The 26,630-nt window shown below is 46.8% G+C and overlaps 1 protein-coding gene across 1 annotated transcript; it reads left to right on the top strand.

Moving 5' to 3' along the window:
- Window positions 1–383: 383 nt before the first annotated feature.
- On the top strand, window positions 384–26,630 carry EMC1 (ER membrane protein complex subunit 1). Its single transcript, XM_053401018.1, has 22 exons — window positions 384–536; window positions 942–1,066; window positions 2,239–2,304; window positions 3,386–3,479; window positions 4,642–4,770; window positions 5,849–5,975; window positions 7,232–7,381; window positions 9,213–9,380; window positions 10,433–10,504; window positions 13,498–13,620; window positions 14,084–14,180; window positions 15,008–15,124; window positions 16,055–16,254; window positions 17,121–17,270; window positions 18,060–18,221; window positions 18,347–18,466; window positions 20,006–20,143; window positions 21,553–21,726; window positions 22,596–22,806; window positions 23,904–23,988; window positions 25,022–25,151; window positions 25,404–26,630. Exons 1-22 carry the CDS (start codon window positions 427–429, stop codon window positions 25,581–25,583), a joined length of 2,928 nt encoding a protein of 975 aa, XP_053256993.1. The 5' UTR covers window positions 384–426; the 3' UTR covers window positions 25,584–26,630.

Genomic DNA, 26,630 nt, shown 5'->3' with positions numbered 1-26,630 from the left:
TTTATAATTTACCTGTAAATATTCAATAAACCATTTAAGTACATTCCTTTGTAAACAAATATGCTATCTTGATTTCTTATTGAGCAGGAACTATTCCCACATCCTTTGTTGTTCGCTTTTGCTTCTGCGTGGCAGATACAGGTGTGGTTAAAAGAATAATAATTACAATGTTTATATATTTATCACTTTCTCCGCCCTCCGCGTGCGAAGGGAAGGGGAAAAAGTCTCAAGGGGCTTCGAAACTCCTGCCTCCAGATCACTGGAGGGTCACTCTTAACTCCTCTCATTACATATCTCTATGGAGGCAGAAGGCCTAGGAGCTGCTCTCTATGGTCCCGGAAGCTCTATGGTCCCGCGGTGCCCGATGGGATAGCGAGGGCCTCCTTCCCTCTCTTCACCCCCCCCCGCAATTCTCCCCGGCCTGTCATGGCGGCGTCCTGGTTTCTGGGGCCTTTGCTGTCACTCCAGCTGTTTCTCCTGCTCTCGCCTGACCCAGCGGGCGCCGTTTACGAGGACCAAGTGGGCAAGTTTGACTGGTGGGTGACAGGCCGAACTGACCTCACCTGCGGAACTCCCTGCCACAGGAAGTGCTGATATGAGGGAGGGAGGTTTCTAATATAAGCTGATGGAGGGAAAGAGAACCCCTGATCAGTCACTGCTAGTTCAGACCCCCATAATTGATTGATTGATTGATTGATTGCATCAATCCGTTCTTTGATGTTGCCTAATGTTAATATTTATTTATTTATGTATCCCACCTTTTTCCCTAACAGAGACTCAAAGTGGTTTACTTAGTAAATCTGGATTATTTTGAAAGTTGCATGAAGTTTTGCATTAAATGTTCGGTGCCTGACAGAACTGACCACATTATTTCACTACTTTCTGTTATGTGCTCTTCATTATTTTTAGAACAAAAGTACACTCCTTTGTGTTTCTAATAGGAGACAGCAATATGTGGGGAAGCTTAAGTTTGCCTCCTTGGAAGCTTCGCAGGGCTCCAGGAAGCTCATTGTGGCCACCGAGAAGAATGTGATGGCTGCTCTGAACTCCAGGACAGGAGACATCTGTGAGTATCTCTTAGGCAGTGGACAGGATAGGGCCTGTTTATACCTATTGCTTTGATAGATGCATTGGTGATAACAACTGTATGAGGAACAGGGGCTTGAGTGGATGTGCAACTCAGACTAAGGCAACTTCGCATGTAGAGTACCCATATTTTTCGCCCTATAGGGCGCACCGGCCCATAGGGCGCACCTAGTTTTTTTTGGGGGGGGGGAAATAAAGGAAAAATATATATTTTCCCCCCAGACGCGGGGCTGGGGCGGGCGAAGCCTGAGCTTCTCCCGACCCCAGCCCCCAGAACAGGCTGCTATCCGCAAGCCTTGGGAGCCTGGCTGGAACTCCCCCGGGCTCCCCAGGCTTGCGGATAGCTTCCTGAAGCCAGGAGAGCGAGAGGGGTCGGTGCGCACCGACCCCTCTCGCTCTCCAAGCTTCAGCGAAAGCCTACATTCGCCCCATAGGACGAACACACATTTCCCCTTAATTTTTGGAGGGGAAAAAGTGCGTCCTATAGGGCAAAAAATACGGTATTTGCTCTGAGTGCATTAGGCTAATGGTAACAGTACCACTCTATTCTGCCTTGGCCAGACCACATCTGGAACACAGTGTCTAGTTCTGGACACCACAATTTAGGAAGGATATTGACAAGCTGGATTATGTGCAGAGGAGAGCGACCAAGATGATCAAGGGTCTGGAAACCAAGCCTTATGAGGAATGGTTGAAGGAGCTGGGAATGTTTAGTCTGGGAAAGAGGAAACAGAGAGGGGATACGATAGCCATCTTCAAATATCTAAAGGGCTGTCGGATGGAAGAGGGAACATGCTTGTTTTCTCCTGCTCTGGAGGGTAGGACTCAAACCAATGGCTTCAAGTTACAAGAAAGGGGATTCTGAGTAAACATCAGGAATAACTTTCTGCCTATAAGAGCTGTTTGACAGGGGAACGGGTTCCCTTGGGAGGTTGTGGACTCTCCTTCCTTGGAGGTTTTTAAGCAGAGGTTGGATGGCCATCTGTCAGGGATTCTTGAGTTGCGATTCCTGCATTTCAAAGGGTTGGACTACATGGCCCTTGGGTCCCATCAAACTCTGCAATTCTGGGAGGAATGGGTGCTATTAGACAAAATGCCCCAACCCTTGAAATGTAGCTTCCTCTGTTCACCGGACTCCTGTTTCTTTTTAAGTGTGGCGCCACGTGGACAAAGGAACTCCTGAAGGAGCGATAGATGCAATGCTGATCCATGGACAAGGTAAGTGAAGCATTTGTATTCTAGCTGAGTTATTAGGTCTGTAGTGCTGGCCATAATATTTCTTAACGATCTCACCTCCCTACAAATTCTGGTTCTTTGAGTGTTCCCATTTTACAGAAAGGAAGACTGAGAGTTCTTTCTTTTTTATTATTATTAAAGATTTTCTTGTTTTACAGAAGTAAGTGTAATGTCTCTCGTATTTTTTCCATGTAACATTTTTACAAATCCATTTCATTTGTTGAGACATTAGGGGGAGAAAAAAAGGGGGGTGGAGGGAGGGAAGATAGGTGGGGGTGGGGTCGGGCGGCGATGTTTCTATTATGTTTAATATATGTAGGGTTTGGTGTCAGCATTGCTTGGTGGTGAGAGAGGTTGGGGTTGGCCTAGGGTGTGGTTGTTTGTTTGCGATTGGCTGTGGTGATCTTTGTTTTCGTGTGTGAGTGGGGTGTGTGTGTGTTTTGGATCAGCTTAGCCATATTGATTTGTATGCTGTTGGTGGATTATTGTCATTGTCTTGTTGGGCTGCGTATGTGATAAAAGGGAACCATACCGGGGTAAAGGCAGGAAGATTGAGAGTTGAGAGACAAAACTATGAGCCCAGCAAGTCCTTGGCTGTTTTACAATAGGGGCAGGGAGCCTTGTTCTTTCACTTGAGGCCCGCATTTCCTACTGAGTCAAAAGTGGGTGGAGCAACAAGTGTGAATTTTGCCTTAGCACAATTGTCTAATTTTTACACACACACCCATATGTCTCTCTTTATCCTTTGTCTGGGCATTCAAGAACCATTATACGAATCCAAGGACATAATTGCAGTCATATAAAAGCCCTCAGGAAGGGTGCTGAGCTGGTCCAGGAGAGGGTGTGTCCTGGGGAGAGTGCTGTGTTCCTCATCCCATTGTATAGAGTTGAACACAAATGGAAGAGACAGAGTGGCTGCAAGCCTTGCTTGTCCCAAAACAAAATGAGGAAAGTCAGGTGCAGATCCACCACCCCTTTATTATGAAGGAGGGATATGCTTCTTCTGAGCTCTGTTTGTGGGTATTTATAATATACCGGCTGTTTTCACCACCCCATCGTATAGATGCCATCACTGTCTCCAACGGTGGTCGCCTCCTGCGCTCCTGGGAGACCAACATCGGGGGCTTGAACTGGGAGATATCGATGGATGCTGGCAGGTGAGAATTTTAGGTGGGTGGGTGGAATGTTGGGGAACTCGTTTGCAATCTTTTGGGGGTAATGGCAGATTTTAAAACGCCATATGTAGGGTCCCGTTGATCATGTTCTTCCTCTGCATTGTGAGTGTAGACAGAGGTTGATTCTCCCACGATTAAGAACTCTTTCCCTGGAAAATCTTCTGTAGACATTGTGTTCTTTTGCTTAAGGAATGCTTCTTCCTATTTTATCAAAAGGGTTGCAGAAAGCTTTCTGACTTCAGCGTAAATCAGGTGTAGTATTTTGTCTGTTCCTTGAAAAAAAGAAGTACATTTATAGAGACCTGCACTGGTTGCCAATTTGCTACCGGACCAAGTTCAAGTTGTTACTTTTAGTAAATAAAGCCCTGAGCGACTTGGGACCAGTTTGTTTGTGAGATCACCTTACCTTACTCCATACAAGCCCACTTGACCGCTTCAATCTACGGAACTGGCACTTTTGCAGGTGCCACTTAATACTTGTTCCACATTTTTTAGAAATTGCTCTTTTAGTGTGGCAGCACTCACACTTCAGAACTCCTTGCTGACTGACATTAGGCAAACACCTTCACTCTTCTCTTTCTGGGGCATGCTAAAAATGCTGTTGTTTAGGCCGGTCTATCCAGGCACATAGAACGCTGGTGCCTATTTTAATCTGGCTTTTAACTTACGGTTGGTTTTAATTATTTTGGAATGTTTTCAATAGCTGTTTTTAACTGGCTTCCTCGCCCCTCCCTTATACAGTGGTACTTCGGGTTACATACGCTTCAGGTTAAAGACTCCACTAACCCAGAAATAGTACCTCGGGTTAAGAACTTTGGTTCAGGATGAGAACAGAAATTGTGCTCCGGTGGCATGGCAGCAGCGGGAGGCCCCATTAGCTAAAGTGGTGCTTCAGGTTAAGTACGGACCTCCAGAACGAATTAAGTTCTTAACCCGAGGTAGCACTGTAATTCCATTCTTTTGTTCTTTTCATAAACTGCTTTGAGGTTTGTTTCTACAGTCAGGCAACGTATCAGTTTTGTGAAACAAAATGAATCTCATCCTCTAGTCATAATTGTTTTAGCTAGTTGTATGTTTTTAATTCTGCGGTGAGTTCTCTTGGTCTGTGGCTGTAATAAACCATTTGTGTGTCTGACTGTTCAAGTTTTCAGATGGCTAGTTTGGTGGGACTTCAGGACATGGTGAAACACGTAGCTATCTTGAAGAAAAACGTGCTCTCTCTTCACTACCTCTCCAACGGCCATCAGAAGTGGTTAGAGCATTTGCCAGAAAGGTAGGAAGTGATCGTGAGCCATGCTCGTCTCTGGTTCAGGGAGGGGCTGTAGCTCAGTGGTAGAACACCTGCTCTGCATGCAGAATGGTCCCAGGTTCAATCCATCTCCTGGAAGGGTTGGGAAATAATAGATCCAAGTAGCTAAGTGCTCTGCCATACTCCCCCCAAAAATAAATGCGCTCCCACACAGGCAGAAAAACATTAGGTCATTGTCTTCGTAGGAGGCAAATGGGGTCTGCAAATGGGGTGTTGCATGCTGCTTATTCAGGATTTAGATTCCTCAAGGGCCTTTAGGTTCTTCTTATGCACATTGGGATGGATCAGTTGAACAAGAACAAGTGGAACATGAAAACGCAGGGGAAGGGCCATAGCTGTTGAAATGGCACCTGCTTTGCATGCAGAAGGTCCCAGACCCATCTCCTGGTAGGCCTGGGAATGTCCTCCACCAGAAACACTGGAGAGTTGCTGCTGGTCAGTGTAGGCAACGCTAGCTAGCCATACCAGTGGTTTTGACTTGCCGTAAGACCCTTTCCAATGTATTGCAGCTGCTCCATTCTGTTCCACCTCCTCCACCCCCCTCTCACGGCTTTCTGTTTTATCCGCCTTCTGATCAGCTAATCAGTCAACTTCCCATGCTCACAGTCCTCATTGGTCTGATCTTGGGGCTCCCTTCTCCTCAACTTAAGTCCCCCCTCTTTTTTTGGTCCTTCTACAAACCTTTGGGTGCCCCCCAGTCTGGTGATGTGCATATGGTGCTGTTTTGCTTGTGGAAGTAACATCTCCAGCAGCCTGATCATTGGATATCCATTGTCATTCCATGTAAATCTGAAGACATTTGTTACTGATGGTTGCACCTCCATGTTCAGGGGCAGCCTACCACTGATTACTAGGTTCTGGGGGTAAACAAGAGGCAGCTGCTCTTGTTATGCTTCCTCGGGGCTGCTTTGCTGGTAGGCTGGAAGGTGACCACGTAGATCCTGGAGCGAGCCTGGAGCTTCCAAGCTCTACCTTCCCCCATCCCCCAAAGACTTGTGGTGACAGCCGGCTGACTTAATCAACTTCTGATATTCCTTGCTAGTGAGGTAGTCCAGTATCAGCTGGTGTATTCGCACGGGACGGGGTTGGTACACGCAGTTGGAGTCAGTCCTCAAAGCCACTTCAGCATCGTAACCTTCAGCGTTGAGGATGGAGAGATCACAAGACAGGTAGGACAAGGTCTGGGCTCAGAATGGGATTTCTGTTTCCTTGCGAAAAGCTGGGTTTTTGCTTACTTTTTTCTCCAGGAGGGAGGATGGCATTTGGGAAATTTGCAGATTTAAGGCTGTGATTCTGTGTGTGCTTACTTGATGGTGAACTTGAATGACCCCTATGAGACTTATTCCTGAGCAGCACTGCAGTGTTTAATCAGTTGGGTTAGTAAACTGTAACTGTGCACTCCAGAGGTGATTGGACTCCCAGCTTCCATCCAATAATGCGAGATGAGCGCCGCAACCCCAGCGTCGGTCACGACTGCACCTAATGGTCAGGGGTCCCTTTACCTTTAGAAGCGACGCAGGTGGTGCTGTGGGTTAAACCACAGAGCCTAGGACTTGCCGATCAGAAGGTCGGCGGTTCGAATCCCCGCGACAGGGTGAGCTCCCGTTGCTCGGTCCCTGCTCCTGCCAACCTAGCAGTTCGAAAGCACCTCAAAGTCCAAGTAGATAAATAGGTACCATTCCAGCGGGAAGGTAAATGGCGTTTCCGTGCGCTGCTCTGGTTTGCCAGAAGCGGCTTCGTCATGCTGGCCACACGACCCAGAAGCTGTACGCCAGCTCCCTCGGCCAATAAAGCGAGATGAGCGCCACAACCCCAGAGTCGGTCACGACTGGACCTAATGGTCAGGGGTCCCTTTACCTTTACCTTTAGCACTGCAGTGTTTAATCAATTGGGTTAGTAAACTGTAACTGTGCACTCCAGAGGTGATTGGACTCCCAGCTTCCATCAACCCAGCCAGCACAGTTAGTGGTCAGGGATAACAGGGGTTGCAGTCCCAACAACATCCAGAGGAGCCACAGGCTCTTCATCCCTGCATTAAAAGGCAGAGGTAGCTGGGGACAGTAAAGGCAAGCGATGGAGGGAGCTAGCTGAGGGGCAGCAAAAGCAAGAGTTCAAGGACAAGGAACCTGTGGCCGTCCATCTGCCTGTTGGACTCAGCCCCAGACAGCATGACCACCTGTCAGGGATTATGGAAGCTGTAGTCCAGCATCATCTCAAGGGCACCGTGTTGGCTACCGCTGAATCATCATAAAACCTTTTGATTGACTAAAAAGGAAAAACAGCAACAGGTGCCCTTGATAAATTGGGCAGCATATTATACCAGTATTTAGACTCTTAATGAAAATGTCTCTGCTGTGTGTGGTGGTGAAGGGAGCTGCTGTTGGGGATGCGAATCCAGTTTCTCAACACTTTTTTCCTTCTGCAGGTCAGGGTGGCAGCCCCCTGGACAAGGACTCTGAATGGAGCTTGTGGTGTGGTCGGAGAGGGAGTCCTCTTGTGCGCCGACTCAGCCACTCACTCACTCTATGCCTTGTCCCTGGATTCTGGGGAAGAGGTGAAGCAGATTCCACTGCAGGTGAGGGGTCTAGGAAGCAGGCTGGTAACTTTGGATGGGTTTGGCTTTCAACTTGGCATATCTGAAGGGTTACTAGCTATGGCAGCTATGTTCTCCTTCCCCTGTTGGAGGCAGTGTGCCTCCTCTGAATGCCATTTAATAAGCATAATACCTTTGATTTATTAATTGCCTTCTAAACCTTACTCTCAAGGCAGTTGACATACATGATACAGTCGTACCTCGGCTCCCAAACGCCTTGAGAGCTAAACGTTCCGGCTCCCAAATGATCGAAAACCGGAAGTGATTGTTCTGGTTTCCGAACGTTCTTTGGAAGCCGAACATCCAGCACTGCTTCCAATTGGCTGCAAGAAGCTCCTACAGCCAATCGGAAGCCGCCCCTTGGTTCTTGAACCATTTTGGGAGTCAACTGGACTCCCAGAACGCATGCTGTTCAGGAGCCGAGGTTCCACTGTAGTTAAAAACAGATTTTGTTTTTGTTTAAAGATGCATTCAAAACAAGACAAAAAACTTAACAAGTGGTTACTCTTGATAAAGACCCATTTATTTAGCTGGGAAAACCTGTCAGGACAAAAATGTCCCCAGTTTCCCCCCGGAAAGCACATTTACGGGGAATCCCCAAGTTGGGAGATTGTTGCTGTGCTCACATTCTGTGCACAGAGTTTGGTGAGATCAGAGCACTGCATTGTGAGGGCTTATTGGGCTAGATTCAGCTGTGCTCTTCCAATGGCTTTTGTAATGCAGCTAATGTTCCCGTCTTTTTGATGCTGCACCATCTGTGTCAGGGAACCTCTGTGGGAAGGTCAATAACATGGATAGCCTCCATGGAGGAGGAGAATGGCTATCAATGGCTGCAAACCACGACAGCTGTGCTCTACCCCTGTAGTCTGAGGCCTTTGAGTACCAACCAGTTGTTGGAAATCACAAGCCTTTCCATTCAGGCATCCTTTTAAGACTTCTGGTTGACCACTGCAAGAACCGGATGCTGGCTTAGATGAGTATTTGACCAGATCTAGCTTTTACGTTATAGGATGTAGTGATAGCTGTCAGCTAGGATTAGGCAAATTCCCCTGTTGGAGTCCATACGCCGCTGAATCCCAGTTGCTGGGAATTGCACATGGCAGAGTGCTGTCGTGCCCATATCCCAGTTGCTGGTTTCCCATTGAGGCAACTGGTGGGTAACTGAGAACAGGATGCTGGACCAGATGGGCCAGTGGTCTGATCCAATGTTCTCGCGTAGCAACGGACACCAATGTGGATTACACAAATCCATGGGGAATAGGGCTATCAGTGGCTATATTCTCTCTCCACTGCCGCAGGCATACGGGGAGAGTTGTTGTTGCTCTCTGGTCCTGCTTCCGATTCCCAGAGGCATCCTTTGGTTGGCCGCTGGATGCTACAGGGCTCTTCTATATAATAATAATAATAATTTGTTATTTATACCCCGCCCATCTGGCTGAGTTTCCCTAGCCGCTCTGGGCGGCTCCCAATCAAGTGTTAAAAACAGTACAGTGTTAAATATTAAAAACTTCCCTGAACAGGGCTGCCTTCAGATGTCTTTTAAAGATAGGATAGCTGCTTATTTCCTTGACATCTGATGGGAGGGCGTTCCACAGGGTGGGCGCCACTACCGAAAAGGCCCTCTGCCTGGTTCCCTGTAACTTGGCTTCTCGCAGTGAGGGAACTGCCAGAAGGCCCTCGGCGCTGGACCTCAGTGCCCGGGCTGAACGATGGGGGTGGAGACACTCCTTCAGGTATACAGGACTGAGGCCGTATACCTCCTCTTACATCTCACGTTTGCCTGACTTGCCTCCACCTCTTCCCCCCACCACAGTCCCTTGGTCTGGAGTTTGCCAGCGGCTTCCGGCCCCGCTTGATTTCCTCTCAGCCCAATTCCGCCAGCGCTTCCCGCACCCAGTTCTTCCTGCAGCTGTCTCCAAGCCACTTTGCGCTGCTCCAGCATCGGAACGGCGTGCTGAGCCTCCTCCGGGATTTTCCGCAGGTAAAAGGAAATGGTCCCTATTATTATTATTTTTTAAAAGGAAAAATGAAGAGGAGAAGCTGTTGCTGCAGTGCCAACACCTTGATCTTTTACCTCTTAAAAGCCAGTCCCCTTGAGGAATGTTACCAACTCTCTGCAGGTGTACACTGAGAAAGGGCTGTAGCGCAGTGTTTGTGATCTCTCCATAGATCAGGAATGAGGAACCTGTTGTCCTCCAGAGGTTGTTGGACTCCAACTCCCATCAGCCCCTATGATTGGCCATGCTGGCAGGTGGGAGGGTGGGAGTTGTAGTCCAGCAAGTTCTGGAGGATCACAAGCTTCACATCCCTACATTAAAAAAAGGCAGAGCTGTGATGGCAGTAACCCACCTGTAAACATAAGTGATGGTCTAGTTAGTGGGTGGGGAGCCTGTGGCGACCTAGAGGATGTTGGACTACAACTCCCATCAGGCCCAGGCAGCACGGCCGGTGGCCAGGGATGACGATGGAGCCCAGCAATGCATGGAAAGTGGCAGGTTTCCGCATCTCTGCTGCAGAAGGCTCCAGGACACCTCCTGTTTTAAAAAGATCAGGGGCAGTCGGTTTGAGAACTTCTCCCACTTAACTACAGCCCATCTGCTTTGCATGCAGAAGGTCCCAGGCTCAATATCTCTGATATCTCCAAGTAGGTCTGGGAATGTCCCGCTTTCTAAAACCCTGGAGGACCACTGCCAGCTAGTGCAGACAATACTGAACTAGATGGACCAGTGGGTCTGATTCAGTATAAGGCAGCTTCCTTATGTTATCGAAATCCCTCTCTGCTCGAAACCTTGGGAACTCTGTAAGAGGAAGATCTGAGCAGGGTGAGCTGGTGATGTGACTCAGTGCAGGGATTTTTCAGTAGGCAGCCAGTCCTCCTGTAGTCTGATGTTCAAGCTCAGGTTTATTGCCTAAGCTCCTAGGCCAGGGTCACCCAAGGGAACTTTTATCTAAGTGCACCTCTCACCCCTCCAAGCACAGTGTTTCTTCCAGGAGCGTTTTCCTTATTCATTCTCTCACTGCTGCGTTTCTCAGGCTGTCCTCGTGACCTTCGCAACCACCAACGAGAAAACGGTAGCCGCGGTCCTCACCTGCAAGGCCGAAGTGGTAAGTTTGAGGGTGACATGTTGGGTGAAATCAGAAGCTTGGCTTGTCCCTGAAATGCCCTCGACTTCCTCAGCATCATGCAGTGTGATTACTTGTATGCATTCAGGCAATCGTCTCTCTACTTTTAATAAGCTGAGATACATTTTGGCAACTTCCCTTCTCTCTCGGTGTGAGCCAGCAAACAAATGGGGATGTCTTTAATTTAACTTACCCATTTTCTCTGAATCAGTAACTATAGTTAATAGCTCTGGGATGAGCCAGGATATGAAGTCAACTGCAAACCATGATTTAGTGTCCTGGCTTGTTACAGAAGCTGTTAACCATAATTTCTCACATTGCAGGAAACAAGAAAGGCAGCTGGACTACAGCCCTGGGCAGCACAAGCATGCTTACTTGGGCTGATGGGTACTGTAGTCTGAAACATCTGGAGGGCACCAAGTTGGGGAGGGCTGAACTATAGCTGACAGCTTCGTAGTTGGTTTGCTGGTTTGTGTGAAAGGAGGCAGCTAGTCTTGTTTTATATCTTGGTTTGTTCATTCTTGTTACCTGAGATTCTCCCACTGTGTGACTTTGGAAACCTTGTGGTAGACTTATTTTGTGTTAAAGAATAAAATTGCAGAAGGCAATTGCCCACACTTTGAAATTAGGTCTTCTTGTGAGCCAAAATACTGGTGAGTGCAAAGAGGGCATTATTGCTTTGTTTTTTAAATAACAACAAATTAAGTAGTAGCTTAAAGGTAAAGGTAAAGGTACCCCTGCCCGTACGGTCCAGTCTTCCCAGACTCTAGGGTTGTGCGCTCATCTCACTCTATAGGCCGGGAGCCAGCGCTGTCCGCAGACACTTCCGGGTCACGTGGCCAGCATGACAAGCTGCATCTGGCGAGCCAGCGCAGCACACGGAACGCCATTTACCTTCCCGCGTAAGCGGTCCCTATTTATCTACTTGCACCCGGGGGTGCTTTCGAACTGCTTGGTTGGTATGCGCTGGGACCGAACGATGGGAGCGCACCCCGCCGCGGGGATTCGAACCGCCGACCATGAGATCGGCAAGTCCTAGGCGCTGAGGTTTTACCCACAGCGCCACCCGCGTCCCCAAGTAGTAGCTTAAATGAATGCTATTTATAGTGGTTTCAAATGCTCAGAGTGCTGCATGTGGATTATCTTGTGATCCACACAACAACCATGTAAAGTAGGCCTGCATTATCATCCCCTTACCAACTGCAACATGGCAGATGATAACGTGTCTGACACTTGGAAGGATGTGAATACCCAGGCGCCAGAGCTAAGGTTGTGCAGCGGCTGAGAGGCTGAGCTATGGCTCGCAAAGTCCCCAGGTCAAATCTTGCCTGCCATGAACTCACCTCTGACCTCATATCAGTTCACAATCTATGGTTTGAGAGAGGCCACCAAATCAGCATATCACACCATGATTTGTCCCAACTGTGGTTTGTTGGTACGTCTGTGTTCACCATCCATTGACAAGCTACGGTGAGAACTGTCCTTTTGCCTTAATGACCATGGAGACAGGAGTGAACTTCTGAAGCTGATGGAAAATGGAAGCAGGCGGCACTTCCTGTCCTAAGTTTGGAAGCTCAGAATAATGGTCTAGGTTCACATCTGTAGTAAGCAAAAACTATGATTTCAGATGTAACAGGAAACCTTGGCCTTATGTTATGGCCTTATGACCATGAGGTAGCACAAGCCTTGGGTCTGCACACTTTCCCCTCTCCTTTCCCATCTGAAAGAAGAGGTTTTAGGGACGCGGGTGGCGCTGTGGGTTAAACCACAGAGCCTAGGACCTGCTGATCAGAAGGTCGGTGGTTCGAATCCCTACGACGGGGTGAGCTCCCGATGCTTGGTCACTGCTCCTGCCAACCTAGCAGTTCAAAAGCATGTCAAAGTGCAAGTAGATAAATAGGTACCGCTCCAGCGGGAAGGCAAATGTTGTTTCCGTGCGCTGCTCTGGTTCGCCAGAAGTGACTTAGTCATGCTGGCCACATGACCTGGAAGCTGTATGCCGGCTCCCTCAGCCAGTAAAGTGAGATGAGCACTGCAACCCCAGAGTCGGCCACGACTGGACCTAATGGTCAGGGGTCCTTTTACTTTTACCTTTACTTTGGTTTTAGAACCAAGGGCAGTTCGCTGTAGTACTAGTAGTAGTAGTAGTAGTAGTAGTAGTAGTAGTTTATTATTTATACTCTGCCTATCTGGCTGGGTTTACCCAGCCACTCTGGACAGCTCCCAACCAAATATTAAAAACACAATACAGCATTATACATTAAAAACTTCCCTAAACAGGGCTGCCTTCAGATGTCTTTTGAAAGTAAGATAGTGCTTATTGCCTTGACATCTGTTGGGAGGATGTTCCACAAGGCAGGCGCCACTACCACCTTACTTCTCAGAGTGAGGGAACCGCCAGAAAGCCCTTGGCGTTGGACCTCAGTGTCTGGGCTGAATGATGGGGGTGGAGACACGCCTTCAGGTATACAGGACCGAGGCCATTGTACACCAATGCAATGAACTGTAGTTAGTTCCAACTGTGGCAAGTTAGAACAAATTGGGATCAAGCCATGCTTCAATACCTTTGTTTTTTTAAAAAACTCAACTGAGTTAGAACAAACCACAGTTTCCTGAGTTTGTGCACAGTGGGGAGCTATTAATAATTATAAAAGCAGATGTTTTCAATCTTTCCTTGCATGCAAAGGAGGAGCAAGGAGGGTGAGAGCATGACCCTTTGATTCATGCAGGCTCGTTCTTGGGACAGGAAACCATGGTTTTCCATTATGTCTGAACCAGGTTTACCTTGCATTTGAAGTGTGCGGTTTAAAGTGCTAGGGTTTAAATGTATTTCGTGCACCCCACCCCACCGCAATCTTCACTCCTTGGGTCAGGTAGCTACTCTGTTGCTCGTGGTGACACTGCATGCATGTCAGTGGCCTTGATATTAAATCCTACCCCACCTTTCCTTTAATTTCTTCTGAATGACACTTAAGGAATCCTTATCCTGCCACAACCAGTCCTACGTAATTAATCTGTACTTGGCTGAAACTGGGCAGAGGCTGCTGGATACCATTATCAGCTTCACCTTGGAGAAAACTTCTACGAGGCCAGAACAGGTATGGGGAGTCGTCTTGGGGAGAGAGCGGGAGCAGAGGGGCCTTGGTTGGTGTCTGAATTTTCTGTGCTGTCCATGGGCAACACAGTGGGTGAGACTATATATTAATCACAAATTGTATTTGGGGGGCAGCTCAGAGCAGACCCATTTAAATTAATGGACCTAAGTTCTCAGTTCTCCTCAAAGTAGACTTGGTGAAATTATGACCTACTTGATCCCATTAATTTTGACAGGTCTGCACTTAAGTAAAACCTGGTTGGATACAATCCAAGTTTCCCCTCCAAAATAAAGTTGATATGAACAACAGGCCTCAATCATATAACTACCCACACCAAGAATCTTAGCAGTCTTCTCAGAAGGCTTTAAGTTGCTTCCTTAATTGCTTGACATCTTGCTAATCCTGCAAGCTGATGATACCCTGATGCTCCGTCCACCTGCCCACTCCTTTCCCCTTTTTCTTTCAGCTTTACATTCAGGTATTTCTGAAGAAAGACGACTCCGTGGGCTACCGAGCCCTGGTGCAGACGGCGGATCACATGCTCTCCTTCCTTCAGCAACCAGGTGACCTTTCTGCTGTGTTGCACAGTTCATTTATTGCATTTATTCCCCACAGAGCTCAAGGGGGCATATGCAGTTCCCTCTCTCATTTAATCCCTGTGAGGTAGGTTAGGCTGAGAGGCAGGGGTGAGCTTCATGGCTCAGTCTCTTAGTTTGCTAGTCTGACATTCTAACCACTACCCCACACTCCAAGCTTTACCTTTCTGGTAACTGGACGACAGAGAGCTGGCTTTGCCAATGGCCTAAGAAGGAGAATTAGAAGCCCTGGCTGTCTTTCCAAGCAAGTGTTTCTAGGATTGCAGTCTAAGAGTTGCATCTGCCTCAGAGTAGACCTGTTGTAACCAATGGAGCTAAGTAAGATTCATTCATTTCCGCTAACACTGGATACACTGGATTCCGCTAACACAGGATACAGCCCCCCCCTCCATATTTCCTTTTACGACCGCCTATGCACGCGGGTGGCGCTGTGGGTTAAACCACAGAGCCTAGGACTTGCCGATCGGAAGGTCGGCGGTTCGAATCCCCACCACGGGGTGAGCTCCCGTTGCTCGGTCCCTGCTCCTGCCAACCTAGCAGTTCGAAAGCACGTCAAAGTGCAAGTAGATAAATAGGTACTGCTCCGGCGGGAAGGTAAACGGCGTTTCTGTGCGCTGCTTTGGTTTGCCAGAAGAGGCTTAGTCATGCTGGCCACATGACCCGGAAGCTGTACGCCGGCTCCCTTGGCCAATAAAGCGAGATGAGCGCGGCAACCCCAAAGTCGGCCAGGACTGGACCTAATGGTTAGGGGTCCCTTTACCTTTACCTATGCATCTTTTGTTTTTTCTCCACAGGGAAAGTTCTGTGGAGCAGAGAAGAGTCTTTGGCTGAAGTGGTCAGCTTGCAGATGGTGGATCTGCCCCTGACAGGCGCGCAGGCAGAGCTGGAGGGTGAATTTGGGAAGAAAGCAGGTAAAGCCACAGTTGGTGTTTCTTTCCCTTTCCCAATCCTGAGGAAACTCAACAAGACCCTCCTGGTCAGCAAGGTGTTGCGCAGGTGGATTGCAATTTATTATTCACCCTTCACCCTAAAGGTAACAACAGTTAAAACACAACATTAAGAACAACTTTTAAAAAGATAAAATTACAAAAACAAGGTGGGTCCTAAAAATATTCATCTCATGTGTCAAAAGCTGGGGTGGGGGTGGTGTAAAGAGGTGCATCTTCAGCATTCTCCAAAAGCTGTGTAATGAAGGTGCCAAAATAATCTCTGCAGGGAAGGTTCCATAACTTAGTTGTTATATCTCTGATACTGCGGCTTATGTTCTTACTCCAGTAAGTACATTTCAAATATTTTCTCCTTTGTCTTTTTTGCTGTCTTGGAACCAGCAATTCAAGGTAATTCTCCAGATGTCTTTTTCACTTGCTTTTCTTGACAATCTTGCTTTGGAAAGGGGTGTGTGTGTGTGTGTGTGTGTGTGTGTGAGAGAGAGAGAGAGAGAGAGAGAGAGAGAGAGAGAGAGAGAGAGAGAGAGAGATCTGTGTCAATCTATGGGGCTCTATCTGTCTTCCATGAGCTTCCTTGTCCTGTTGAGTTGTGCTTGCTGTCTGGACCACACGGCTCCACAAACATGCTCTCCTGCTTGCCAGCAGTGAGGAACTTTGTCCTCTCTCCAAGATCCCCTGTCTTTCTCCCAAGCTTGGAAGAGGATGAGGGATTTCGTATAGGCCTCAAGCTTTCTTTATTAGAGAGGCTCAGAAATGTCAGCCAAGTTAAGAATATGAGAATGCAAGAGCAATACTGAATTGGTGCAGTGGCTCATCTGGTCATGCTGCAGGCTCTTCCCTCTATTTTAACCTCTTAATTGTTGAGTGTGACATGTTTTCTTTCTCCCTTTCCAGATGGTCTACTGGGCATGTTCCTGAAGCGCCTGTCCTCTCAGCTCATCCTCCTCCAGGCCTGGACCGCTCACCTTTGGAAGATGTTTTACGACGCCCGCAAGCCCCGCAGCCAGATCAAGAACGAAGTCAACATTGACAACTTGGCCCGGGATGAGTTTAACCTGCAGAAGATGATTGTGGTGGTCACAGCTTCTGGAAAGGTGAGGAGTGTGCTTGTGAGCCAGGAACTTAAGTTATATAAGAGAGCTCTGCTAAATCAAGGGTCAAGTCTTATCTTTAGTTCAGTGGCAGAGTGCCTGCTTTGTAGGACTGGGAATGTCCCCTGCCTCTGGAAACTTGGAAGAACCGCTGCCAGCCAGTGTCAACAGAACTGGACTCAAGGGTCTGACTTTGGTATAAGGCAGCTTCCCAAGTGTCCCACTATCGTCAACTAGATGCCATGGTGGGAAACCCACAAGCAAGGCATGAAGGCAATGGCCTCGCGTTAAGAGGTGGTAGACTGCCACTGAACATGGAGGTTGTGCTCCTGACTCTTGTGGCTAATGAGAACATTAGGAAGAGTCTCACTGGATCAGCTCAAAGGCAGCCACCCTCTTCCATCACACACAATATTTAAATCATAGGATTGTAGAGTTGGAAGGGACCCAAAGGTTCATCTAGTCCATGGGTATGCAAACTAAGGCCCGGGGGCCGGATCCGGCCCAATCACCTTCGAAATCCGGCCCATGGACAGTCCGGGAATCAGCATGTTGTTACATAAGTAGAATGTGTCCTTTTATTAAAGATGCATTTCTGGGTTATTTGTGGGGCATAGGAATTCGTTCATTCCCCCCCCCCAAAAAAAATATAGTCTGGCCTCCCACAAGGTCTGAGGGACAGTGGACCGGCCCCCTGCTGAAGAAGTTTGCTGACCCCTGATCTAGTCAAACCCCTTACAATACAGGAATCATTTTCCATGCGGATCACCACATGCTGTTGTGTCCGCTTGCTGTTGTGCTATCAATCCTCTTTGCTATATGCACCCTTGCGGCTTGACCATTGTGTGGTCTTTGTGTTCCCTGTCCAGCTCTTTGGAATCGAAAGCAGCTCCGGGACCATCCTGTGGAAGCAGTACCTCCAGGACGTGCGGCCGGGCTCGTCCTTCAAGCTGATGGTCCAGAGGACGACTGCCCACTTCCCCCACCCTCCGCAGTGCACCCTCCTGGTCAAGGACAAGGTCAGGACCCACGTCTGTGATTGCCGGTTTGGACTTGGGAGATATTGTAGGGGGAAAGTTCGTCTGTGGGTAGCTAGCAAGGCCTGAGTTGGAAAACTGAATTGAAAATTGAAAATAGAATTGCCAGTATCATAATGGCAGTATACAAAGCTGTAGTGCAACTGCATTTGGAATACCGTGTACAGTTCTGGTTGCCTCACCTCAAAAAGGAAAAGGTTCACAAAAGGGCAACCCAAAATGTTCAAGGGGGTGGAATGGCTCCCCTTATGAAGAAAGGTTGCAGTGTTTGGAATGTCTTAGAGAAAAGGCAAAGAAGAGGCAACATGGTAGAAGTTTATAACAATTTTGCATGGCACAGTGATAGTGGATAGAGACATTTTTATCCCTCATATCACTGGAACTTGTGGCATCCAATGATGCTTATTGTGGGAAGATTCGGGAGAGAGAAATGAAAGTCTTTCTTCACGTAGCACAGAGTTAAACTATGGAACTTGGTCCCACAGGAGGCAGTAATTAGAGAATTAGAGAAAATTCAAGTAGGTGGAGAGGGCTGTCAGTGGCTACTAGCCACAATGGCTATACTCTGCAGCCAGGAGGCAACCATGCTTCTGAATATTGGTTGCTGGAAAGCCACAGGAGGGGAGAGGGGTCTTATGCTCAGATCCTGCTTCTTGCTTTGAGGCCACTATGAGAACAGGTTGCTGGGCTAGATGGGCCCATTGACCTGGTCCAGCAGGCTCTTCTTACTTTCTTATGAGCTTCCTGTCCCCGTGCCTCTTCCTCTCCCAGGAGACCGGCAAGAGCTCCCTCTACGTCTTCAACCCCATCTTTGGGAGGTGGAGTCAGGTGTCCCCTCCAGTGCTGAGCCGCCCCATCCTCCAGTCCCTGCTGCTCCCCATCATGGACCAAGATTACGCCAAAGTTCTGCTTCTGATCGACGATGAGTTCAAGGTAGGCTCTGCCTCATCTGTCGGTTATGCGGAAAGCCTCTTGAAAAACCCTCACACTTCTTTGACCTGTCCGTCCTTCCTTCCTTCCTTCCTTCCTTCCTTCCTTCCTTCCTTCCTTCCTTCCAGGTCACAGTGTTCCCAGCGACAAGGAACGTCCTCCGGCAGCTTGAGGAAATTGCTCCGACCGTCTCTTTTTACTTGGCGGACACTGAACAGGGCAAGTTGATGGGACGGAGGCTGCAAAAGGTACTTAGCTCTCATTTCCCCCTTGTTAAGATGGTGTTAAATACTCTTGTGTGTTGTTGTGGGCCTGTAACTGAGGGGTTTAGTGCCCCCCCATACTGCTGGCGTGTCCGTCCAGGTTGGCCAACTCAGAAGTGATGTCATCAGTGGGTGCTCTTGGGCTTACCCTGGAAGTGGAAGTTTGTTTTTTTTAAAAGAATATTTATTAAATTTTCCAATTTTTTAAACAAACAAACAAAAACAGAACAAACAAAAACATTAAAAAAGACATAAAGTTCATAAATCATACTTTTAAATAACAAATTTCTCAGACCTCCTCATACTTCTCCTCCTTGTATCCCAATTAAGGTTATTTGTTCAGCAAATCCTTCATTTAAAGCATTACAGCTTATAACATTACCTTATTTTTCAAACCCTTTTTCCCCATCTATGTTCCTTTATATCATTACAGCTAGAAACCACTCAATTTCAATCCAACACCATTTAACTTTCCTTAATTTTGCAGTATTTCTGTAAATAATCCTTAAATTTTTTCCAATCTTCTTCAGCCGACTCTTCTCCCTGGTCACGGATTCTGCTCGTCATTTCTGCCAGTCCCATACAGTCAATCAGTTTCATCTGCCATTCTTCCAGAGTGGGTAGATCTTGCGTCTTCCACCTGGAAGTGGAAGTTTGAACCAGCCCCAGTAAGCATGGAGATTGATGGTAGTTGTAGTTAATCAATTTCCAGAGGGCCAAAGATCCCACGCACCTGCTGCAGCGGGATGGGGCTCTGAATGCATTAAGCTTCTTGCGCAGGGAAGTTGCATGCAAGCAAGGAATCGTCCTTTCTTTTTTTCTTTTTTAAAATAATTTTTATTGAATGATTTTATGTTACAAAATACAATACAGCCATACTACCACTAAATATAATTAAGAAATAAAAATTACATACATCAATATTTAGTTTGTTATTTGTTATTTACTGTCTTATTTCCTCCCAAACATTCCATACAAAAAGACACATATGTGCAGACACACACACACCCACACCTGCACACAAAATGATAATAATGAAAGTAAATATTTTCCCCATTTTATCTTTCAAAATCTTTTCTTCAACTTTGACTTCCTGTCAAGTCCCTTTGCATATATTTTATCTTACAATCGAATGTACACAAAACAGTAAACCTTTCTATATAAATTTTCCAATGCATTCTAAAAACATAATAAATCCTTAATTGTTGTCCACCGCCTTTTAGTTCCTTTATCACTCGAATGCTAGCATGGAGTCAAAACTATTATTGTATTTTTGAACATATTTTCTATAACCATCCCATTTTTCCACAAATTTTTGCTTTGAGTTTCCTCTGAGTTTACTAGTCAGTTGAGCCGTCTCCACCAATTCCTGCAATTTGATTTGCCAATCTGTTATTTTTGGAGGCTCCAGGAATCGTGCTTTCAGTACATCTCGGACTGGGGGCCTTATATTGGGAGGACGGGACTTTCTAGGAACTGGCTTGACATTTTTTATATCCTGGGGTTCTTGGCCATGTGTTGCAGGACCTGACAACCGAGGAGAGCTGGGAGATCAGCATCCCCCCTGACGTGCAGCGGATCGTAACCATCAAGGGGAAGAGGGCCAATGAACACGTCCATTCCCAGGGCCGGGTGATGGGAGATCGCAGTGTCCTTTACAAGGTAGGAGAGGGTCTGGGAACGTCCAGTGGGTCAGACAACATCACATGCCTTTGCAGTTCTCACAGGAAGAATAGAAAGATGCCTTATGGTGAGGCTGGTCATTATTCTATCTATCTCAATATAGCCTACACTGACTGGCAGCAGCTCTCCAGGGTTTCAGGCAGGATTCTGTCCCAACTCTACTTCGAGATGCTGCCACGGAATGAACCTAGGGCCTTCTGTATGCAAAGCAAATGCTCTAATGCTGAACCTTGGCACTTCCTCGTAAAATAAACTTAAGAGCTTAGTCCTCATGATTCTTAATAAAGAGCTGATTTATCGTATTTTTTGCTCTATAAGACTCACTTTTTCCCTCCTAAAAAGTAAGGGGAAATGTGTGTGCGTCTTATGGAGCGAATGCAGGCTGCGCAGCTATCCCAGAAGCCTGAACAGCAAGAGGGATTGCTGCTTTCACTGTGTAGTGATCCCTCTTGCTGTTCTGGCTTCTGAGATTCAAAATATTTTTTTTCTTGTTTTCCTCCTCCAAAAATTAGGTGCATCTTGTGGTCTGGTGCATCTTATAGAGCGAAAAATACGGTAAATAGAAGCATAGGAAATTTTCTTATATCTAGACAGATCCCTGGGTCCACCTGGCTCAATACTGTCTGGTTGGCAGCAGCTTTAATATTGAGCCATTGTAATTCCCCTAAACAAGAGCCTTGTCCTTGTGGTTCTTTAAAAAGGGAGCTGATTGAAACTGAAACATAGGGAACTCTCTTATACCAAATAAGACTGACCAGCCCAGTATTGGTAACACTGATTGGCAGCAGTTCTCCAGGGTTTCAGACAGGAGATTTTCCAAGCTGTACCTGGAGGATTGAACCTGAGACCTGCATGCAAAGCGGGTGCTTGAATACAGAGCCATGGCACTTCTTTTGGGATTACACTCCTCCCGAGCTGCAGATATGTGGATTGTTGCATGTTACATGTCTGTTTACATTCCAGCACCGATTGCTGGAGTCCTAGGGCGGAACTTCTGCTCTGTATTGCTTTTGTTTTCAATTTCTCTCTGAGAAGACGGCAAGGAGAGAAGACATGTTTCTCTTTGTCCTGATTTATGTACAATAAATGCGTAGTTTAGTATGTGTCCACGCCTCAAGCCTCACCTGTTGCGCGGTTTACACTGCTGAGAAATGTGTGCTCAAGGCTGCTCATCTTGAGTCACAGACGCACGTCAGAGGAGCAGAGGTCGATGGATCTCTGCAGCGGCAAGGCTGAGAGGGAGACGCTCCAGCTGAGGCCGAACAAGCTGGCTTTTCGTCCCCCAATTCTGACAACTTCCCCATCTGAGTTGCATTGTTTCATGCTGGGAAGGGGACACACAGGCTAGTAGGGCCTGTTTCAAGGTGTCAGCCTTTGTCTTGTTGCAGTCGTTGAACCCGAACCTGCTGGCGGTGGTGACGGAGAGCACGGACACCCACCCAGAGCGCACATTCATCGGGATCCACTTGATTGACAGCGTCACTGGCCGGATCATCCACTCCTCAGTGCAGAAGAAGGCCAAGGGGCCAGTCCACATTGTCCACTCGGAGAACTGGGTGGTGGTAAGCAGTGTCCCAATGCCTCACCCTTTCATGCGGGTGGAATTTGTGAGACCATCATGAAGAAGTTGTGGAAGGAGAAAGGCCTTGCCTAGTGTGCCGTTGCCTGGGAGTTTGGGGTTTTAGTTAGGATCAGCAGCAATTAAAATACCATACAGTGGTACCTTGGTTCTCAAACTTAATCTGTTCTGGAAGTCCATTCCAAAATCAAAGCGTTCCAAAACCAAGGCACACTTTCCCATAGAAAATAATGCAAAATGGATTAATCCGTTCCAGACTTTTAAAAACAACCCCTAAAACAGCAATTTAACATGAATTTTACTATCTAATGAGACCATTGATCCATAAAATGAAAGCAATAATCAGTGTACTGTGCTGTAAAATAAATAAGACCGTATTGTAGATTATTAAAAATAAAAATTCTTACCTGCACTGATGATAGTCATTGTTTGGATGGGGGGCTTTTCTCCATTTCCACAGTCACACAATCAATCAGTAGCTGAACTGGATTCCACACAGTGACAAAAACAAATTAATTGAAAAAGCCTCAAAACCAAAAACGCAAATTAAATAGCAAAAACAAAAGCGCCAACTTAATCCGTTCCGGAAGTCTTTTGACTTCCAAAATGTTCAAAAACCAAGGCGCAGCTTCTGAGTGGTGCAGGCGCCCCAGAAACAATAGCCGACAGCTGCATTAGACGTTCGGCTTCTGAAAAAGTTTGAAAACCGGAACACTTACTTCCAGGTTTTCAGCATTTGAGAACCAAGGCATTTGAGAACCAAGGTACCATTGTATTAAAAGTAGTTTAGATTGATCATTATTAGTATTTTTATTCTTACATCTGAGCAAGCTTTCCCCTCTCCCACCGCAGTACCAGTACTGGAACGCCAAGGCCCGCCGCAATGAATTCACAGTTCTGGAGCTGTATGAGGGGACGGAGCAGTACAACGCCACGGCCTTCAGCTCCCTGGACCGCCCTCTCCTGCCCCAGGTCCTGCAGCAGTCCTACATTTTCCCCTCCGCCATCAGTGCTATGGAGGTCACCATCACAGAACGAGGGATCACCAGCCGCCACTTGCTCAGTTAAGGAGTGGGCCGGGTTTTGAGCTTTCTGATCAATCGGGATTTGAGAGTGTGGCCACCTTGAAGTGGTGAGGAAGCAGCCCCTTCCTTTCAGTTTCAGAACATGCAGTGAAAGGCTTTCCCATCAACTTTTACCAAACGCCTAGTGGTTTGGAGTGGTGAGGAATTTGAAGACCCTTTACTATTTCTGCAGCAGGGTCTCTTGTCCCCAGTGTCCTAGAGCCACCCAGTCAGCATGAAATCGGCTTCTGAGCCACCGAGAAAGTGTCTTCTTACTTTTCATGCCGATTGGAGTGGAATGAGGCAAGTCAGCCACTGAAGTTGGCTCCTAGGATCACTCTAGGAGGCGTGTGGGAAGAACACCAATGAGTTGTTATCTATGCTCCAAAGCTAAGCATTTAGGAACATGGAGAACTTAAGTTGCTTCTATTTCCAGAGAATGGTGCACAAGTTCTGTTATGTACAATGGGTTTTTAAGGAAAATGTCGGACTTGTGTTCGACCGAGCAACTCCTCTGGAATCGCCTCCGACGTGATTAACGACCTGAGCCTCTGATAAGGCTCCAAGCACGTCTCCATTACACAGAGTATCCAGCACAGGGAAGGATGAGAAATATGAGCTACATGCTAAGAGTTTTATTTCTAGTTACGCAGACAGAAAAGAAACATCCTCTCTCTGTGAAAGCAGAGAGCAACGGAAAAACAAAGGAACAGGAAACCAGTAACATCACATCCGTCTCCTGTCTTCCGTGAGACTTCCAACAGTCTGGAATGTCTCTGGAATGCAAAACAGAGTCTTGTGACTCTGAGAGCACTGCACAGTGGCAACACACAGAAAGCAACAGAAAGTACAACTTGGATCACCCCAAAAGGAGATACAGGAGACCTCCAAATCATTTGCCTGTGAAAATAGTAATTCTAGCTGAAAGGCAACACATGGAGATCTGCACTGCAATGCATTCCTGATCATGATTACCGTATAATCTTAGAAAATTGTATAATCTAACACTTCTGTTGCTCAGGAATTTTGTGTGAATTTTGTGGCAATTGTTGAAATAACGTTTGCCGTGGTGTTTGTTTCATTTGTAACTCTGCAGTTGGACTTCCTTCTGGGGCGATCCTTTCACTCCCCAAGGCTCTGTTGGACCCGCGGCGGCCAGAAATCCCTACAGAGCAAACTAGGTAAGGAAATTGGGGTGGGTGCAACTCCTAGGCCTTTGGAGAAGCTTTTGAGTGTGTGCAGCAGATTTTAGACAGGCAATCTAGTAGAAGGACTGTAGGAAACTAGGATTGGCCTCAGGTAGAAACCAGATAGGTCCTGTTCTGTGAAGCACCCTTCCTTCCCTCAACATTCACTTTTTGGTCTTTCTCTTGAAATCCTTTTTATGCTGCCCCAAGCCAGACAGCTTGTCCATCGATAGTCCAGTGTGGTCTACTGTGATTGGATTCCACTCTCAAGGAATTCCTGCAGAAAAGAAAGGTCTTTCTCCCATTATCAGGATTGGGGATTGGGGAACCTGTGGCCCTCCAGCAATTACAGTGGTCTGGGATGATGGGAGTTGTAGTCCAGAAATATTTAGAAGGCCTCAACCTCCAATCATCATTATTGGTTCCACAACCCTGAAGTTCTAAACGGACCTTTTATTTATTTATTTTATTTAACAAAATTAAGATACCACTTTATTGTGGGGAAACCTTTAAGCAGCTTACAAAGAAATATTAAAATCATCAGTAGAATGCAACCTGAGAAGGGAGGGGGGCTTTGGGGAGTTTCCTTCATTTTTCATTTTTTTCATTTTTTCCCTTCTTTCTTTTTTAGTATACTGCCTTTCCATATTGCTGTACACAAGGCAGCTGAAAAAACAACAAAATATACAGCATAGATCTCGCATCTTTTAACAATGTGATCCAATACAAATACAGTAGGTCACAATAGAAGATATGACTTAAAATAAAGTAATATTCAGTAATCCGTTAGAATATAGTAATATGCAATAAAATTAACTCTCAAAATATCAGCAAATAATAATCGAACAGAAATTCACTCTCAACAATTTCAATAAATTATACTCAATGAAAATAACAGCGAAGTTACAATATATAAAATACCACAATATTGGGGGGGGGGAGCCCCATGGAGCAGTCCAAATGAATCTTGTGGAGAGGTGACTGAGCCTGTTGCTTGGATGTCCTGCTCTTGCTTCCCTTTTTCCAGGGAAGAAAACTTGATCCCGTATTCCCCAGACGTGCAGATCCATGCAGAGAGGTTCATCAACTACAACCAGACCATCTCCCGAATGAGAGGCATTTACACAGCCCCGTCAGGCCTTGAGTCTACATGTCTGGTGAGCCCTCTTAACTCCTCACTCGAACGATGCACTTTCTTCAACAAGGTGGTGATGGTCACACGGGGCTTAGATCAGGGACAGGGAAACTCCGGCCTGCCAGTGGCACCGTACAAGGACAGGAATGGACTCCTTGGCCTGATTCAGTACCTAACCCTAACCCTGCACCAACTACATCCAAATATTTGCTTGAGGCAGGACTTGGCTGTCCTCGGCCTTTTGTCACTTCTATTTTCTTAATTTCGCCTGCAGGTCGTGGCGTATGGCCTGGACATCTACCAGACCCGAGTCTACCCCTCCAAGCAGTTTGACGTCCTGAAGGATGACTACGACTACGTCCTGATCAGCAGTGTCCTTTTCGGGCTGGTCTTTGCCACCATGATCACCAAGAGGCTGGCTCAGGTGAAGCTCCTCAACCGGGCCTGGCGATAACCAGATTTGCAGAAGCAAACCTGCTGGGGCTGGACAACAAAGACCCTGGTCCACAAGGAGAGGGAGGATCTCAGCCACATTGTTGATTAGATAGCTGTTACCCTGATGGAACAAGATCTGTGGCGTCCTTTTTTTGTCTGCGTCTCATCTGCTGGAATAGCTAAGCCCAGTTCCTCGTGGGAAATGAGAAACATCAGGAACAAGAATATGCTACAAAACAAAAGACTATAAAGTTTTTATTTTTTCCTTGGGAACTGGTCCAAGGTGGTCTGGGTGCTTTGTCTTGACTACCTTGTAATGTTAACACAACTGATCCCATCTCTGAAGCACCTTTGCCATAAAAGTCAATCTCCAGGTCTTCAGCCTGCATCATCACATACATTTTACTTGGGAGTAGGGGAGGGAGTCCCCTGCCTTTCTTGCCCCAACAGTTTCTGATCTACCCCTTACCCTCCCTGAAAACCCTTAACTCAAGAAAGCAGTTGGAAAAAGACTGGATTTGCAGTTGGGAGAAGAGGACAGTGGGAGCCAGCCTTCCTCAACCTGTTGCCTTCCATATTTTAGACTCCAGCTTCCATCAGCCAGCATAGCCCAGTGGTCAGGGATAATGGGAGCTGTAGTTTGAATAACATCTGAGGGAGGGGTGGGGGAGATCAGGTTAGGTTAGGGTGGCATAGGGGAATTTTGGAAGTATGCTATAATTAAAATGGATTTGACTACAGATCAGATCAGCTTGACATTTAATAGCTCAGGGAAGGGGCATTGGAGAAGATGTGACTATAACGGTTTAATATTCTGGTTGTTGCACTGATATTTCCCCCCATTTGATCTTGTGTTCCTGCTGCAAACACACATAATTGTTTGACTGTTTCCTGTGATGTTGATCTCTTTGCTCTAGGGCTTGCCGTTTAAATTACACTGACTGGTGTAATGGTAAATGTGACTGGTAGGCTCTGAAAACATATCCTGCATTGGGGTGAATGGAAGTACTTGAAGCTAGGTTTCCTCCCTTGATAATATAAAATAAAAAAACCTTTTAAGTTCTAA

This window comes from Podarcis raffonei, chromosome 8, assembly GCF_027172205.1.
Source record: "Podarcis raffonei isolate rPodRaf1 chromosome 8, rPodRaf1.pri, whole genome shotgun sequence".
Lineage (NCBI taxonomy): Eukaryota > Metazoa > Chordata > Lepidosauria > Squamata > Lacertidae > Podarcis > Podarcis raffonei.
Note: the sequence above shows the minus strand (reverse complement) of the source record. Positions and strands in the feature narration are given on the sequence as shown.

Excerpts from the sequence above, each read along its gene's own strand:
- EMC1 (XM_053401018.1), top strand. The coding sequence starts at position 427 with ATGGCGGCGTCCTGGTTTCTGGGGCCTTTGCTGTCACTCCAGCTGTTT. Across the intron at positions 4,771-5,848 it reads TTAGAGCATTTGCCAGAAAG|TGAGGTAGTCCAGTATCAGC; the intron begins GTAGGAAGTGAT and ends ATTCCTTGCTAG. Across the intron at positions 13,621-14,083 it reads CTTCTACGAGGCCAGAACAG|CTTTACATTCAGGTATTTCT; the intron begins GTATGGGGAGTC and ends TTTTTCTTTCAG.